The 19011-nt window shown below is 42.0% G+C and overlaps 1 protein-coding gene across 1 annotated transcript in view; it reads right to left on the reverse strand.

The window, feature by feature from the left end:
* Positions 1 to 19011, reverse strand: part of tpd52 (tumor protein D52) — a 276898-nt gene that overhangs the window by 88220 nt on the left and 169667 nt on the right. The window contains exon 6 of the mRNA XM_068032094.1: positions 14223 to 14404. Coding sequence (XP_067888195.1) covers positions 14223 to 14404 — 182 coding nt within the window. The remainder of the gene's footprint in view (positions 1 to 14222; positions 14405 to 19011) is intronic.

The raw sequence follows: 19011 nt of genomic DNA on the forward strand, positions 1-19011 counted from the left end.
CATACACGATACATCCGCAGATAGAGAGAGAAAAGAGTAGAAGAAATAAAGTGGAAAAGTTTGAGGCAATATCTGAAGATGGTTTTGGTTGCTGTCCTTTGAGCTCACTGTAAAGTCCTTGATTGTAGGGAGATCTTGCTTTTCGTTGGGGCCCAGTATTATTCTTAAACCTTGTTCGAGGTAGGAGACTTTTCTCTCGAGGTTCATGTGTCCTCAGTGGGTCCAGAGGCTTGTGAGGAGATGGGAGCAGACAGGAGAGGTCTTCTCACTCCAGGAGCAAAAGTCTTTTTCCAGTTCCAGGTTGTCAAGCAGGTTAGTCATGTGACTAGCTGGTCTGACCACGTCTGCTTCTGGATTCTATTGTCTTAGCCGACCCTGGAATATCTCTTCTTACACACAATACCTGGTGCTCAAAATCCATTGCAGGTTAAATTGGAGCAGGGAATAGCCCCTTTGTCCCTCCAAGCACTGTCTGTTAGTATGAAAATGTTTTTTCCAGCCATGGTTGATCTGTTTAACAAGTCATTTCCTCACTCCAGCAACAGTTTAAAATGAATATGCCTCATTCTTGGAAGGTGGTGGGGGGGCATGACAAAGGTCAGGGGTGATGGGTCAGCAGGGTTTAGTGTGCAACAGAATACAGGGTCGCATATTTTGGATAATTTGAAGTTTATAGAATATGGAGTATAGGAGGCCATGCAGGAGAGCACTGGAATTGTTGAGTTTGGGTTTTGCCTATGTAAGCTCATCAGTCTGATTCTGCAATCTGGCCAACGGGTTCCCACAAATTACTTAAAATAATTTGAAATCTTTTTCATCTGCATTTGTCCTTCAGTAACTTGTGTCTAATATACAGAAAGGACAAACATTTTTTGAAAATTACGTTATTTAATAAAAACCTGACTAAACTTATTTTCACGCTCACAAGTGCAACGATGAAAATACAGAACCAAACTGAAGTTATAAAACAACTTGGAACAATTTTGAAGAGACTGGTACAAGTGCTGTCAACAACATGGAGGACATGACATATGACCCTCAGCATCTCTTGCACTCCAATCCACATCCGTGTCTACTAAGACTGAAAACCAATTAAGCCCCATCTGCATGCAAACGTGACAGATAATCACACTTGGGTTAAGGACTGTCAGTTCTCACCAGTAGAAAAGTTGTTTTTGCAAAGGCACTTTCTTGTCTCTGCCGTAGCTAGCGTCCAACTTGTCTCAGCAGGGTTCAACTGTATTGGCAGAGACAAGAAAGTGCCTTTGCAAAAACAACTTTTCTACCGGTGAGAACTGACAGTCCTTAACCCAAAGTGAACTGCCACGAGACTGCAACAACCCAAAGAATAGCAGACAACCAGCAAATTGGCCTGCAACTTTAAAAATCCATCTTCCAAGGAGGATCCCATTCCTGAAACAACAGACTTTTACAACCTGAACTCTGAACAACTTTTACCCTGTACTCTTCTATCTTTTCTTGAGAGTGCGCGAGAGTGAATGTGTGCGTGAGTGGTATTACGATCATTTCGGTATTTGTTTAAAACAGTTTTTCTTTACCTATAAGAAAACCTGTCATGGTGTTTTATTTGCCAAATAACAGACAAAGGGTTAAAACACTAGTAACAGAAACATTTGCTGTGGTCAGTTGGGAAGTGAACAGTGGGAACAAGCTATGCCATCACTCATCTGCCCATTACATTACTAAACTCCCTTTCATGCCTTCAGAAAGAGTGGAAGAGCACATGCAAAAGATGCGAACAACTGGTTTAGGTCATAAGGAAGTAAAGGCCTGCTCGGGTCTGCAAATGAGACCCGACCACGAGCCCGACAGAACCCCATCCGAGCCCGAGCTGCCCAGAGTCCTTCTATTTTTTCCCTTGCCAACCCGACCATCAGTTAATTTACCTTCCGTTTTTCACTTTGTTCCTTATCTGCACAAGCTTAAAATAACTAACCTTTAAAGTCCAAAAAGTAAACTAACATTAGAGTCACTTACCCAAGGTTGTGAGAGAGCGTGTCCAAACCGGCTCAACCCGAGCGCGAATGCCTAACCCAGAAGTGCGACCCAACCCGAACCCAACGCGTCGTCAGGTCCCGTCGGGTTCAGGTCGGGTAGCAGGCCTTTTTAAGGAAGTACCAAGTTCATCATCAGATTATGTTCTCGCACAAGTGGATAAAGGGCAGTGTGAGTCAACTCCCAAGTAAGTTGCTCAGACTGCTTACAGGAGCAAGTGACACAGTAAACATGAGAAGTTATCTAGAGCAAAACCTAAACCTGAAACAGGGGGACCTCATGGTCTCTCGCCACCCACTCTTGGGATAAGAGAACAAGTGGGTGCAGATACTGGATCAAAGGTGAAGTGAGTGATAGAGCAAGGGGAGGTAAAGATACAAGAGCTGAGAACGAGGTGAGGGACCAACCCAGCAGTGAAACAGAGGAATGGTGTTGGAGGAGGATTGCTTGGTCAGCCATGTCAAAGGTTGAGAAGGATCAGAAAACACTTACATAGGATATCATTTTGTGGCTTTGATACGGCCTGTTTTAGTGCTGCGGCAGGGACGGTAACATGATTGGATGCGTGCATTCCAATTCATATTTTTTCAAAAACTTTTTGTTTTAATTCTTTCATGCAATATGGGCGACGCTGACAAGGCCAGCATTCATTGCCAATCCCTAATTGCCCTCGAGAAGGTGGTGGTGAGCTGCCTTCTTGAACCGCTGCAGTCCATGTGGGGTAGGTGTGAGGGAGTTCCAGGATTTTGACCCAGCGACAGTGAGGAACAGCGATATAGTTCCAAGTCAGGATAGTGTGTGGCTTGGAGGTGGCGATGTTCCCATGCAACTGCTGTCCTTGTCCTTCTAGGTGGTAGAGGTCATGGGTTAGGAAGGTGTTGTCGAAGGATCCTTGGTGCGTTGCTGCAGTGCATCTTGTAGATGGTACACACTGCTGCCACTGTGCTTCAGTGGTGAAGGGAGTGAACATTTGTAGATGGGGTGCCAATCAAACAGGCTGCTTTGTCCTGGACGGTGTCAAGCTTCTTGAGTGTTGTTATAGCTGCACCCACCCAGGCAAGTGGAGAGTATTCCATCACACTCCTGACTTGTGCCTTGTAGATGGTGGACAAGCTCTGGGAGGTCAGAAGGTGAATTACTCGCTGCAGGATTCCGAGCCTCTGACCTGCTCTTGTAGCCACGGTATTTACATGGCAACTCCAGTTCAGTTTCTAGTCAATGGTAACCCCTAGGATGTTGATAGTGAGGGATTCAATGATCGAAATGACATTGAATGTAAAGGGGAGATGGTTAGGTTCTCTCTTGTTAGAGATGGTCATTGCCTGGCACTTGTGTGGCACGAATGTTACTTGCCACTTATCAGCCCAAGCCTGAATATTGTCCAGGTCTTGCTGCATTTCTACATGGGCTGCTTCAGTATCTGAGTGGTCACGAATGGTGCTGAACATTGTGCAATCATCAGTGAACATCCCACTTCTTACCTTATGATTGAAGGAAGGTCATTGATGAAGCAGCTGAAGATGGTTGGGCCTAGGACACTACTCTGAGAAACTCATGCAGTGATGTCTGAGAGCTGAGATGATTGACCTCCAATAACCACAACCATCTTCCTTTGAGCTAGGTATGATTCCAACCAGCGGAGAGTTTTCCCCGATTCCCATTGACTTCAGTTTTGCTAGGGCTCCATGATGTCATACTCGGTCAAATATTGCCTTGATGTCAAGGGCAGTCACTCTCACCTCACCTCTGGAGTTCAGCTCTTTTGTCCATGTTTGAACCAAGGCTGTCATGAGGTCAGGAGCTGAGTGGCCCTGGCAGAACTCAAACTGAGCATCACTGAGCAGGTTATTGCTAAGCAAGTGCCGCTTGTTAGCACTGTCGTTGACATCTTCCATCACTTTACTGATGATTGAGAGTGGACTGATGGGGCGGTAATTGGCTGGGTTGGATCTGTCCTGCTTTTTACTGGATAAATTCCTGGCTCAGGCTGCTATCAGAGAGCATTAAAGATAGGTGGGATGTTGCATGATGTACTTTACGGTCACAGTAATCTTCTTAACTAGTTTTGATCGCCTTCAGGGGTCAAAGAGGAATTTCCCAGAATTAATTTTCCCTTGAACTGGGCTGGCCTTTTTTTTTGGAAATCTGTTTTGAAGGGAGAGGGCAAAATTTTTGCCCCTCACTATTCTTGACTACAAGAGCCTGAATTTCTTCAACATGATAGCTTCTCACAAGACAAGACAGAATCTATTTGTGCTGATTTCTTTGGCCTGTGGCTTTCATGGTGCTTGGTACTGGCCAGTAACACCAGATTTTTGGTGGAACCCAAAAGAATGCCTGACTGGCGATAAAATATTTTATTTTGCCTGTGTATTTAACTCAAGATGGTCACTGTGGTCTCCAGAATTGTTTTGATTACCTTCAGGGGTTAGAGAGAAATTTCACAGCATTTGTTGTTCCCTAAATTGGCCTGAGTTTTTTTTTAATCCGTGTTTTTGTTTCTCCCAGGAAATTACTCGGCCGCTGATGGATGGGGAGCATTGGGGGTCATGATGCTCAACTGGAACATGTTTATGAGACAGACCCATTGGGTGAACTGGTCTTTTCCTGGAAGTCAATACTGTCATTGTATGCAATAATTGATTGGGCCTCTGACTGATGACAGCAAGCTTTCAACAAACCTGGAAAGGAATGCTGAACACGTCAATGATGAACTGTGATACCACTAGCAGCCATCACGATAAACTGCAACAGCTAATCGAAGAGTAACTTTTTGCATGTTTTTAGGGATGCTGCAGAGAGAAAAGGGGAAGATATTTGTGATTGGGAGAAAACCAAACTGGTGTTCCAATGTGCAACGAGAGGTTGTTCAAGATGTTTGAGCAGGACCCGACATGCAACATCCATCAAAATGCACCTAACATGGATTTCAGAGAACAAATCTAGACCTGATTAACTCCAACTGCAGAAGATAAATTAAATATGGAAAATCCAGTACAAATTATATTAATACATAACAAACACATGCTAACTTTTCAAAGGATCCTTGGTGCGTTGAATTTCTTTAAAGTTCATTTAAAATGTGACGTCTTTTTGTTAACCTCTGCAATGGGGAGGCAGTGGCGTCGTGGTAATGTCACTGGACTAGTAATCCAGAGAACCAGGCTAGTGCTCTGGGGACATGGGTTCAAATCCCACCATGGCAGATGGTGAAATTTGAATTAAACTAATAAATCTGGAATTAGAAAGCTAGTCTAATGGTGACCATGAAACCATTACGATTGTTGTAAAAACCCATCTGGTTCACTAATGTCCTTTAGGGAATGAAATCTGCTGTCCTTACCTGGTCTGACCTACATGTGACTCGAGACCCACAGCAATGTGGTTGACTCTTAACTGCTCTGAAATAGCCGAGCAAGCCACTCAGTTCAAGGGCAATTAGGGATGGGCAATAAATGCTGGCCTAGCCAGCGATGCCCACATCCCATGATGAAATTTACAAAATGTTTTTAAAAGAATGCTGCTTCAAGAATAGGAACATATTTTTCATGTGTTTATACTTCTAAAGGCTTGGAGAGAGAAAGAAAATCCAAATACTACTTTCAATGTCTTTCTTGAAAAGATCAGACTCAAAGGTTTTCTCTTGAGGAGGAATAGTTTACTTTGTCACAGGCACATAGGATGACATTTGCGACTTTCATAAGAGCAGTTTCGGTACTGTGGCAGGGGTAGAAACCTGATTGTAGAAATTCAAACACGGAGTTCCGGGAAAGATGGGCATGGATTTGGGAGTGATGACAGATTCAAGGACTTGGAAAAGGAAAGGGAGGTTGGAGATGAGACAGTAATGTCAAGGGATGTTTTTTTTGAGAGAGGTGATGAAGGCAGATTTAAAGGAGAGGGGAACAGAACCTGAAGAGAACTGTTCACAATATCAGCTAACATGGGGATCAGGAAAGGAAGTTGAGTGGTCAGTTCAGTGGGTATAGGGTCGAGGTAATAGGAAGTAAGTCTCAGGGACAAGTTAAGCTAAGAGAAGGAGTGAGGAGGGATAGGAGAGAAACTAGAGAAAGATGTGAGTCCAGGGCTATGGCAGGGGGGGAGTTTTGGAGGAAATCTGGCCGGGTGGGCTATTGGAAAGGAGGGAAGCAGTAGAGGCAACTGATTGAAACGCAGATTGAGCCCATTCAATGAAGTCCATGAGCTCTTCGCACTTAATGTTGGAGGTGAGGATGGAGGAGATGGGGGTGGGGGGGGGGGGGGGTGGAAAGAAGAGGGGTTTAAGAAAACGGTTGGCAGTAGAGAATAGAAGCCGGGGGTTATCTTTGCGTTCTAGGGTGTTCCTGGAATAGTGAGCAGTGTTAGCAGACACGAGGACCTGACAGTGCTTTGTGTGTCCAGTCAGATCTGATGGTGAATGGTGCAACTAACTGCCGCCATAGCCATTCAAGTCTGCTTGGACTTGATGCAGCGCAGATGAGGGCCGTACCTGGGGAATGGCCAGGATGATTTAGAATAATGGTTTATTGGTGATTAGGGCATCAAAGATGGAGGTGAACGTGTGGATGAGCAAATCAATATCTGCATAAATGTCATGGCAAACAGACAGCCAAAGGCTAGACCAGAGGTCAGCGCTTTTTTTATCTGAAGAACCATTTTTAGCACAATTGTCTGACAAAATCACAGATGTGGCAGTCCTCTCAAAGGTAGGATGCCCAAGTGCGTTGGCACTTATCAAACAGAGGCAGCTTCAGTGGATTGGACACGTCCGACAGGATGGAAGATGGTCGCATACCCAAGGACCTTCTGTATGGTGCTAGGGTCAGGGCCAGTTGACCAGTGGGGCGCCCAAAGCTCTGCTTCAAGAATGCTTGCAAGCATGACATGAAGGCCCTAAATGTCAGCTATCGCACCTGGGAGTCACTAGTTGGCGAAAGAGGGAACTGATGACACATCCTGTGGACTGGTGTGTGCTACCACGATGACCTGCTACTACAGCAGCTTGGCAACAGGTGCCAACATCAAAAACAACTCACAGCGTCACCTGGCAGCTTCACATGCAGCACTCATGGCAGAAACTGCCTTTCAAGGATTGGTCTTCACAGCCATCAGCAAAGTTGCACCAAGAGAAGACACCCAACTTAAATGGATTGTTTGCTGCGTGTCCATCATCTTTCGCAGATGGAAGGATTAGATTAGATTAGATTAGAGATACAGCACTGAAACAGGCCCTTCGGCCCACCGAGTCTGTGCCGAACATCAACCACCCATTTTATACTAATCCTACACTAATCCCATATTCCCAAACATCCCCACCTGTCCCTATATTTCCCTACCACCTACCTATACTAGTGACAATTTATAATGGCCAATTTACCTATCAACCTGCAAGTCTTTTGGCTTGTGGGAGGAAACCGGAGCACCCGGAGAAAACCCACGCAGACACAGGGAGAACTTGCAAACTCCACACAGGCAGTACCCGGAATCGAACCCGGGTCCCTGGAGCTGTGAGGCTGCGGTGCTAACCACTGCGCCACTGTGCCGCCCTGTTAACCAGGATGTTAACCAGGAACCAGGGAGCCGCAGGACAAAAAAAATTAAGAGTGGAGCAAAGGCATAAGCATACCTTAAGAGGAAAAAATTGTTTATTGAGAATCTAAGGATATTATGCACTTATGTGATGCTGTAAAACGTCATTTGCTTTAACTTATCTCTGACACTTATAAGAATGACCGCAATTACTAATGAATTTCATGTCATTTCAATCTTGTCTTCAGGTTGGGCAAAAATGCAGTTTCTAAATCCCAGGACAAAAATACAAAAGCAAAATACTGTGGATGATGGAAATCTGAAACAAAAACAGAAAATGCTGAGAATACCTGGCAGGTCAGGCAGCATCTGTGGCGAGAGCAGGAAGCGGCACCTACACAGTCATCAATGTACCAGAAGAGGTGAGGGAGGGGGTCCCGAGTAGGACTGCAACAAAGAATGTCCAACACATCCCACAGAAAGGCAGGTATAGCTAGAACCCATGCAGGTGCCCAAAGCAACAGTTTTTATTTGGAGGAAGTGAGAGGAGTTGAAGGAGAAATTATGCAATATGAGAACAAGAATTTCGCCCTGAACTGAAAAATTTCATTGAGTTTGTTTCCAGTTTCCACCCTTCTCTCACCTAAACATGGTCCATCTCCAACTTGTCCCTTCCTTGACTTTGCTGTCTCCATTTCTGGGGATAGACTATCAATATACTATAAGCCTACGAACTCCCATAGCTACGCAAACTACACTTCCTCACACCCCACTTCCTGAAAGGACTCAATTCCATTCTCTCTGTTTCTCCCTCTCATCTAGTCAGGCGATGCAACTTTCCATCCTAGCACTTCCAGTTGACTTTTTTCCTCAACTGAGGATTCCCGCCACTGCGGTTAACAGAGCCCTCAACCGTCTCCAATCTATTTCACACACCTCTGCTCTCATCCTTTCCCCTCTCTCCCAAAACCATGATAAGGCTCCCCTTGTCCTCATCTTCCACCCCACCACTCTCCGTATTCAACAGATCATCCTCTGCCATTTCCGCCAACTCCAGTGCGATGACACTACCAAAACACATCTTCCCCTCCTCTTTCAGCATTCCGAAGGTACCGTTCCCTCCACAACACCCTTGTCCACTCCTCAGTCACCTCCAACACCTTCTCCCCTTTCCTATACCATTTTTCCATGCAAGCGCAGGAGATGCGACACCTGTTCTTTTACTTCCTCCCCTCTCCCATCCAGGGCCCTAACCACTCCTTCCAAGTGCAACAGCGACTTACTTATACTCCTTTCAATTTAATATACTGTATTTGCTGCTCACAACGTGGTCTCCTCTACAGTGGGGAGACTAAATACAGACTGGCTTTGTGGAACACCTCCGTTCTGTCCACAAATGTGACCGCGAGCTTCCTGTCACTTGTCATTTCAATTCTCCACTTTGCTCCCACTCTAACCTTTCTGCCCGTGGCCTGTGACATTGTTCCAATGAAGCTCAACGCAGGCTTGAGGAACAGCACCCTCATCTTTTGACTGGGCACTTAACAGCCTTCCAGACTCAACATTAAGTTCAATAATTTTAGATCATAACCTCTGCCCTATATTTTCTTTCTTCGTGTTTTCTTTGGCTGTTTTTTGTCCCCCCACCCCTTGTTTCTTTCTTAATCCTTTTACTGTGTGTTCGGACAGCTGCTATTCTGTCATTTACACCTCATCCAGACACATATTTTGTTTCTTATCCCATTACTATGGGCTTTGGCTTTGTACCATGAAACCTGTAGTCATTTAATCTCTCATGCCCTCAGACCTTCCCCTTTTGTTCTTCAACCCCGCCCCCCCGCATCGCCTTTCACTTGCACAAAACCTGTTACATTTCTAATTTTTGCCAGTTCTGGTGAAAGGTCACACAGGCTTGAAACAGTAACTCTGCTTTTCTCCCCACAGATGCTGCCTGACCTGCTGAGTATTTCCAGCATTTTCTGTTTTTGTTTCGACATCACAGGAATAGGTGAAAACCATGATTTGTGTTTTCAAACTTGAATCTTGATGTCACCCAAATCTTAAATTTGACTTCGGCTTCATCAACTTTTTCCTGGAGAATCACAGAAAGTTTAACCATAACGGCATGTTTTCTTTCGCGTAGAATTAAGACCATTTTTTCAGCTTTTGATTCTTGTGATAAAATAGCTTCTAATAGCACATTCAGAATCATTTACTGCCTCTGTTATATTAGAAACAATAATGGTCGCAACCATGAAATCTGTTCCTGGAACCAAAGGCATTATCTTTAACTATGGTGTCGCTATACCTCTCGAATAGAGTGTGATGATGCGCTTCGTTAAAATCATTTGAAACCATAGAGTGCAGCATAATGATTAGCCTTTTATCCCCACAATAAAAACACGGTTCTTACTTCTTCAACAATTGAGGCAAATATTCGTGTGATATTTCTCCTAATGTAATTTATATCATTTAGCAAATTCTAGCACTAAATAGTTGAGAAAGCTAAATTCTTTAACATCTATGAATTAAATCATGAGACAAACTGTTAACAACTGGGAGACCGCACTGTTAAGGGCAGTTTGAACTTTTAATTTATCTTTTTAAGATCACAATTTCCATATGCTTTCTGAAATAATCCCTAAAAATGCTATTTTGAAGCCCAATAGCGTAGAAACTAAATTTCTGATTAAGCAAATGAATAACTCAATAAATTGTGCTGCCATCTAATTGTCATTTTTTGATTTAATTTTTTATGATGTTTTTAGGATACTGCGATCCAACCGGAAAAGATTGGGAGCCGCAAATGAGATGTTAAAGAGCCACATGCGGCTCTGGTGCCACGCGCTGCTGACCCCTGGGCTAGACAGTTGACATTCTGAAAGTGCAATTGTAAGTGAATTGGGGGTAGCTTTACCCATGGCCGGACACAGAAGGAGGTAGGATTGGGGTGTGGGGGGGAGGGATGTGGGTAGAGAGTGGTACAAGGAAGTGATCAGAAATGTCCTTACCTATGATTGATATGATGGAAGTAGCGAGGCCACGTGAGATGGTGAGGTCAAAGGGGTGGCCATGAATATGAGATGGGGAATTTAGATGGAGAGATTAAGGGAGGATAAGAGAGCAGTGACCTCAGAGGAGAGAGAGAATGATGAGTTGAGATGGAGGTTGAAATTGCAGAATGAGAAGCCATTCAGCGCAGAGACGGAGGGAAGAAAGCAGTAAAGATAACTTTGTGAGAAAATTTTTATTGTACATGGGTGGATGTTAGAGAATGAGGATTTTAAATAAGAGCTGAGAGGGGTGGAACAAGGTGAGATGGTCAAAGGAGGAAAAGGTTCCAGAGAAGTAGGGGGTCAGCTCAAGGTCTGATTTGGTAATAAGAACCACATTGCCATGTGATGGTTTTGGCAAAGCAAGTGGTAGGAGGTATGGCCAGGCTGGGAGTATTCGTTTAGGGGAAAGGGGTCATCACCTATGTACACTCTAATTTATTTTTTGTTGTGCAAGGCTGATTCATTTAAGTGCTTGGGCTCTTGAAATTATTTTGCGCTGCAGCACACATGACAACTTAAAGAGGCCAACCTATGCGTGGCCTACACAGGAACTTGCAGGTTGCTGTGCCACTGCGCAGCTTAGATGGAACACTGGTCGTCATCCCTTAGCCGTTAAGGCCATCAAGTGGACGTAATGATCCATAATCAGTTCATGGATGGCAAGGGCCTTCTTCACAAGCAAACAGACATTCTGGAGGCAGATGTGGAGAGGGGCGGTGAGAGCTGTCAGATTATCAGAGATTATCTTATTGAATTATTTAACACTGTTCAATTATTTCTACAACTATACTGTTCAAGGATTTTTACCGAAGTTTGTCTGCATACACTTTTTGCTTTACAGAGTATCAGATCAGTTTCTTTTTTCCTTGCATTTTTTCTTCTTAGAGTTCACACTGTCCACTCAGATAATACTTTAATACACTGCATACAGGACTCTAAGATTTTGAGATGGAGCTCCAAGAAAAGTGATCACGATACAAAACTAAATTGTTAGTCCCACTGCAAAAACAGCACACAATTAGCTTTATAGGTTTTATCTGCAGTGTTGGAGCTTGGTGATAGTATTTTGCAGGGAAATGTTTTGTGGCAAGCAGTGCCACAATTATTCCATTGAAAATAACACTTCCATTGTTAACAGTAAAATCAATGGTGCCACTTCGACTGTTTTTGGTGCTATATTTACAGCATAATTCGACTAATAGCAGTTTCTATATGCATACAACTGGAAAGAAACAGATGTTTCTTCCCTTGAAAGGCATTGTGCTTTTGTTCTCAATAATATCAACATATTGCTAAATATAGTGGTTGTGGATTGGTGCAGCATATGCATTACTTTACAGTGCACTACACCAGAAGATACTGCAGAACAATACATTTATAGTGTAATTCTAACCTGGAAAAAATGTACTCCAGAGGCACAATGCAAAAATGAATCCTGAGACAAAGAAGGTGATATCAAGAAGAGTGACCAATTGCTTAGTCAACGAGGTGGGAGTTAATGAGGACCTTAAAGGAAGAGAGGGATGCACTCAGGTTTATAGAGTGTAGGATGGGAGCCTGGCCAGAAAAGCAGTGCAATAGTCAAGTCTTGAGATAACGGAAACAGAGAAAGTAGCAGATGGACTGAGATACAGGCGGAGGCTGGCAATGTTGCATGGTTATTGTGATGCATAGGATCAAACTCATTTCAGGATTGAATTGGATACTGAGTTTACGAACAGTCTGGTTCAGCCGAAGACAATGGTCACGGACAGCAATGGAATCAGTGACAAAATATAGCTGGGACCGAAGATGATGGTGCTGGTCTTCCCAATGTTTAGTTGGAAGAAATTGCAGCTCATCCAACACTCAATGTCAGACTAGCAGGGTAACAACCCAAAGGTAATGGAGGGATCAAGAGAGGCGGTGGGAGAGGTTCAAATGGGTGTTGTCAGCATACTTGTGAAAACTGACCAGTGTCAGCTGATGATGTTACAGATAGATAAGGAATTGGATGGACTAAAGGATAAATCCTTGGGCAACTCTGAAGATAATGGAAGGCAGGTAGGAAGAGAAGCATTGTTGGAGGCACTCTGCCTACAAATGGACAGACAAGTGTGAAACCAAGCAAGGGTAGCCCCACTGAGCTAGGCAATGGGGGAGAATAGTTGGAAGAGGTTAGTGTGATCAGTTGTATCAAAAGCGACAAAGGTCAAAGAAGGGTGGAAATTGGAAGCAAAGTTGATGAAGCTTTGCAGTTCAGGGCGAGAGCAGGAAATGGCACCGATACAGTCATCAATGTACCAGAAAAAGAGGTGAGGGAGGCAGTCCGAGTAGGACTGGAACAAGCAATGTTCCGGATATCCCACAAAAAGGCAGGCATTGCTAGGACCCATGCAGGTACCCATACACCTTTTATTGGAGCTAATGGAGAAGTTGTTCAATGTGAGAACAACTTCAGCTAAACAGGGAAGGGTGGTGGTGGTTGGAGATTGATTGAGTCTCCATTCAAGAACGATGCAGAAAGCCCTTAGACTGTCCTGGTGGAGGTTGGAGTTGTAGAGAGATTGGATGTGCATGGTGAAGAGAAGTCTGTTAGGGTCAGGAAATTGGAAACTGTTAAAATGACAGAGGGTATTGGAAGAGTCACAGATATAAGTGGGAAAAGACTGGATAAGAGGAGAAAATAAAAGTCACAATAGGAAAAAAAATCAGCTCAGTGGGGCAGGGACAGACTGAAAAGATAGGTCTACCAGGGCAGTTTTGTTTGTGGATCTTTGGAAGGAGGTAGAAGCAGGCAGTTCGGGGTTGGGAGACTATGGGGTTGGAAGCCCTAGAGGGAAGATCTACAGAGATGAGGTCAGCGACAGCCTTGGAAACAATGGCTTGATGTTTGGTGGTGGGGTCATGGTCCAAGGGGAGGTAGATGGAAATGTCAGAAAGTTGACGTTTGACCTCTGCTAGGTAGAAGTCAGTTCCCCAGACATCTGCAGCAACACCCATGTCAACAGATTTGATGACAATGCTACTTTTATGCTATTTGACTTAATTCTCCAACAATAATACCAAACCGAATGCCAGTGAGTAATCCAAAGATATGTGCATTTTTTTTTAAACTTGCCTCCCAACCAATAGGTTGCAGACGTAAGTCTCAAGATTGCCATAAACTGGATGCACTCGCTTTATTTGCCAAAGAGAGAACACAAGAATCAGTTATTATTATTCCTAAGTCATGTGAATGAAAAATGTTCAAGATAATTCTTTCCTTGATAAACAAGTTTATTTCAAACTCCTGCAGATATAGTCATTCAGAGACAAATGGACTGAAAGAACATACGAGTGAACCCTTTCAGGTCTCCTTTAAAAAGTATGCGTCAACTGAACATTTTTCAACACTTGTTGGACTTTTTAAACTTTGTGTATAAAATGATCCTGAGAGCATATTAGCACTTATTTTCTTTTACCTTTACCAGAATTTATTTGAATTGGTTTATTTAACTGGCTACGAACATGTAGCGAAGTGAAAGTATTTAATTTTTAATCAACAAACCATTGATCTTATAATTAGAATCACACCTTAACGATATATATTAGTTTAAAATTAAATCTCATATGTTTCTTGATTGGCACTCAGCCACTTACTCTCCATCTACTGCTGGTCTTCTGCACACACAATGAAACTTGCCACCGAAGTCAATGTAAAGGTCATCACCCACTATATGGAAGATTTTACCAATGACTACTTTGTCTTTGGCAGGGCCCATCTGTGTCAAAGGAGAGTGCCTCAATAAGGACGCAAATGAGTCCACCTTCTGGGAAGACACCTAAGAGAAAAACATTGATATTACAAAAAACAATTATACTGGAGACATATAATACAATTCAATCTATTCTTTCAGGCCATATTTTATGACACTTTGTCTATGTAACTACTTTTGACAATAATTCTGAAGAAAACACATTGACCCTGATTTTGCAGTAGTAGCAACGAAGGTGAGACTGTCAATGTGTGTTGTTAATACCGCTCTGAAACTGTCAGCAACATTTGGAATCTGCACATGTGCAGTCAAACGCAGAAATCCAAGAGCTGCTGTCAATGAGCTGTTGAAGGTCCAAGACCACAATCAAGTAGAAATCACTGAACTGACAAGAACTCGCCCTTGTACACTATTAATCTTGCTGTAACACCCCTTGAAAAAGGTACACCTAGTGGAACGAGGTGTAACTGGTTTTTAATGACATACTAAGTTCATAATTACTGCAAACAGCCTCATTGCCCCTGAAAAACTAATTTTATGTTTGTGGAATGTCAAATTGTCCATTATGATGAAACAAACTACATTTTTAGTCTTTTTAAGTTTGATATTTCAGCTTCTACTTTAATCCCATGTGTATGTTCCAATCATTTATTAATTTTTTTAAATTAAAAGCGAAGGAATTCAGTGGATTTTACCTCCTGGCTTGTGGTCTATGAGAATATTTTAATGTGACTGGCTGCTTATCCTGCTTGATTACTGGATGCCTGGAGATCCTTTTGACTTGGCGTCAGATTCAAACTGACGTCTGGAGAGGAGAAATCCATGCCACAGAGATAGACAAGACCCTTGTGGGCAGCTTTCTTCAAGGTCAGCAGCAAGTGCTATCACTTCACCACTGACCACGAACTCAGGGCCAAAGTTTTTACTAAAGGTCTAAATAAAGCATGTAATTCCTGTTGCCACTAATAAAGGAGCCAGAGCAGTGGTTTTCAAATCTTTTGAGTGGAGTATTCCACGCTACCTGCAGAGACACGGCATGGACACCACTGGCCGAATGGCCTCCTTTCTATGCTGTAACCATTCTATGATTCCAATAACAGATTCCCAGGGACTTTCTTTATCCTAACTTTCAAAAAAATGGCGCTAGCAAGACAATTTATTAGAATACAGCAAAGGAAACCATGTGCTATTAGCTTTGCAATTACAGAAAATTAACAAGTTTGATAACAGACTAGCAAAAATCTAGCAGCCTTGGAGAACCTTTGAATTTTCTCCAAGGTCTCCTTAGGATCCAGGATGACCTATGAGCTAAAGGAACAAGAACTTCCACAAATCTTAATATAATAATCATTCCTATAAAATGTGTCCCATTTCTTTAATTTGTATGTAAAAAAATCTTTGCTTCAAGCCAGTCAGTCCTAGGAAAAGCAATCAGTAAGCATGTATTTCTCCCAACTACTTCTATATACACCCGAGGTAATCTTCCTCAAAAATAAGCAAAATCTTGGCATAATTCTGGCTTGTGCATCCATGGCTCTAACATTAAACTTTGATAATAAGTATAATTTAATAGCTGTAATTTGCTACACACAATTTCCACCATATATTACAGCAAGGTACCAAAAGTAATTGTGGTGCATTACTAGTCTGAGATCTGAAGTGGCAGAGTGAGAAGCACATCTAGCAATACTGGAGTTCGACTGCACGCTGTGCCTGATTCTGAACTGTACCCTGCCCTATAAATGCACACTAGCATACATGTATAGAGCTCTGCACGAGTATTTTTTTAAATTAGAAGAGCGCAAATAAGAGATTCCGCTTTCCCTTAACATTAATAAAATTGCAATAAGTTTATAAAGTGCTCAAGCCCAACACACCACCCAAGCATTTTTTAAAAAATGTGACTTCAGTGCATACTGGAGTTACACTGCAAAAAAGAGCTAAGTTCAAGCAGTGTGAAAACTCCTTCCCGAGAACGTTTTGTACCATTTGGCATGTCTTTCGATGTCAGCTGGAGACCTGACTCACTAGTCCTGCACGCCTGAAATATCTTTGCATCATTGCAAGAGTTGCAATATATCTGCTCCCAACATGTTTTCCAGATTCTTCTACAAAACTGGAAATGGCACAGGGAGAGGAATGAAAATTATTCAAAAACAAATAGTTTTGTTTGTCTAAAAACAAAAAGAAAATTCTAATTAGGGTTGTAACAAAGCTTCAGAAATTCAAAATTTTTATAAAATTAAATGACTTTGATGCTACTTTTCTGGATTTAAAGCTCTTTGGTAAATACAATATCAAACACTCAAACTCAGAAGCTAAAATGATAAAGATTAATTATTTTAGATGCAATTTCCTGTTTTCATAAAATAATGTGAAATCCAATTTACACTCTTTGCATGAGGTACCGTTCCTTAAAAGTTTAAGGCATGGTTCAGACTTCAGCAAAGACATTTATAAAAACATCGACATTTAACTCCTGACATGAGCTTTAGTGAAAGCAATGGCAAAGAACAACCCTGTGACAAAAAATTAAAAGAAATACTTTTTAATAATAAAAGGTTATTTAAAAATTACTTTCAGGCATGATTTCACTGGATCTGGTCTTTTTGATTTCCCATCCTCTCAGCTCTGTTCAAAATAGGCTTACCTTCCAGAATCCATATTTAACTAAGTTTGAGTCTATTGGACTGTTGGGTATTGTAAATAAATCAGAGATCTGTCTTATTTTGAATCAATATTTATCTGTGTGACTATATTTTTTGTATTTTTGTTTGGAATTTACAGTGTAACAGGACGACAAGTTTAAAATAATTCCATTACGTTCTGGACTCTGCCTGTTATTCTGTATTGGGGGAAATACACATCTTATGATAGTTACTTCAAATGGGATTACCTGAATCGGACAAGGTGGATTAAAAACTGTAAAAGACATTCACTGTATCGGCACTGCTCAGCCGACAACGCTGTCATCAATTGCATCTGAGATGCTGTTCTTGCAGCAGTTTCTGTGCCACTGAATACATCCGATTGACAATGTTGCATAGTTGGGAGGATTGCCTTTGTGCAACCTTCCTACGCCCAGTTCTAATCTCAAAGCAGAGGCAGAACTGGAGCATTATGTCAAGGTTCCTTCAGTAAATCTTTGCTTTGTCAGACAACTAGTGAACTGGAGCTACTAGAAAACTCCATGCATAAGCTTCACATTACTTGAGATATTTTAGATATTTTGTTGTTTTACAACAGCTTCTGTAAGCTAAGTGACAAACACTCATTTATCTATCCACATATATTTTATTTTTGATATTTTTCAAAAATAGATTTTACTTGTAGCCTGAAACACAAGGTTTATCAGAACATTATTTGCTTGTCAGTCAGTGAGGTCCAGAGTTTTTGTTTCTAGTGTCTAAGTTGGCAGGAAATGGTGTTATTGTTCACCTGGAGCATGCTAGCTCCCAGATCACTTCAAATATAGGTAATGTTTCAGGTCATAGAAAGTATGGGCATATTCTTGGAAGGAGTTCTTCACACTATGCAAACAAAATCTTGAAAATGCTCAATCCTTAAATTAAAATTAAAAGCTTTATTGTAGTTTGAATTTTTGTGGCATAATATATTTAGTCACAAGAAAACCTTGCAAACACTTATCAAGTTGAAATGGTATTTGAATAGAGGACAGTTTACCCATAATGTCCTACAGATATGGAGTTTGTGTCTTTGCAATTCACAATAAGGAGGACTTAGCTGATTATAGCTAAAGGTGTTTAATAACTTTTATCCTCTAATGACCAATGGCAAAAACAGAGTACTAACAATAGTCAGGGAAACCACCCCACCGGCCAGGACTGAGGCACACATTATTTTGCCACATGAACAAAAACTTAAAATTTCAAGGCCTGATTGGAAGGACTTTTGCATAGTACCAGACAATGCTGAAACAATGGGGACCCAGCAGTTACTTCCCCAATACACAGAAGTGGTCAGACCAGTTTTAGTCACATGATGAACTGGCTGCTGCAGAGAATTTGAACTTCCAACAAAGGATTATGAAGAGACTGTTCAAGTTAAGGAACTAGTCACATGACTAACCTGCTGAGCAACCTGGGAGTTTTTCTGAATTTGAACTCCCAAAGGAATTGAAACAGAGAACACCGTGTGGTCATGGACTGAAAACATCTCCTCTCCTGTCTGGCTGCCTTCATCTCTTCCAATGGAACTGAATTTTATGAAAACACGCGAAACCCAAAGACAGAAAGATTTCCTACGTGAACAAGGTTTTAAGATGATCACTGGGCCCCAATGAAACACAAGACCATATCTTCAACAACGACAGCGAGCTCGAGAAACAGTAACAAGATATTGCCTCAAACTGTTCTACTTTTCTCTTCTTGTGCTCTTTTCTGTCCCTATCTGCATGTTTATATCATGTGTGCATGCTAGCATGAGGGCGTCGTAGATCTGTAGGCGTGAACCGTATTATAGTTTAAGTTTAAAGTTTAATAAATTTCATCTTTCTTCTATAAACCAAAAAAAGCCAGTTTGTGCTCATTTATTTGCCTTATATTTGGAAAGTTGTGAACAAGGATTCACAAAGGGGGAGTTCAAAGCACTGTGTTTAAAATTAACCCCGGTACAATAAGACCAGGTAAAGACAGCAAAAGACCCCAAGACAT

Source organism: Heterodontus francisci, chromosome 5 (genome assembly GCF_036365525.1).
Source record: "Heterodontus francisci isolate sHetFra1 chromosome 5, sHetFra1.hap1, whole genome shotgun sequence".
Taxonomy (NCBI): Eukaryota; Metazoa; Chordata; class Chondrichthyes; order Heterodontiformes; family Heterodontidae; genus Heterodontus; species Heterodontus francisci.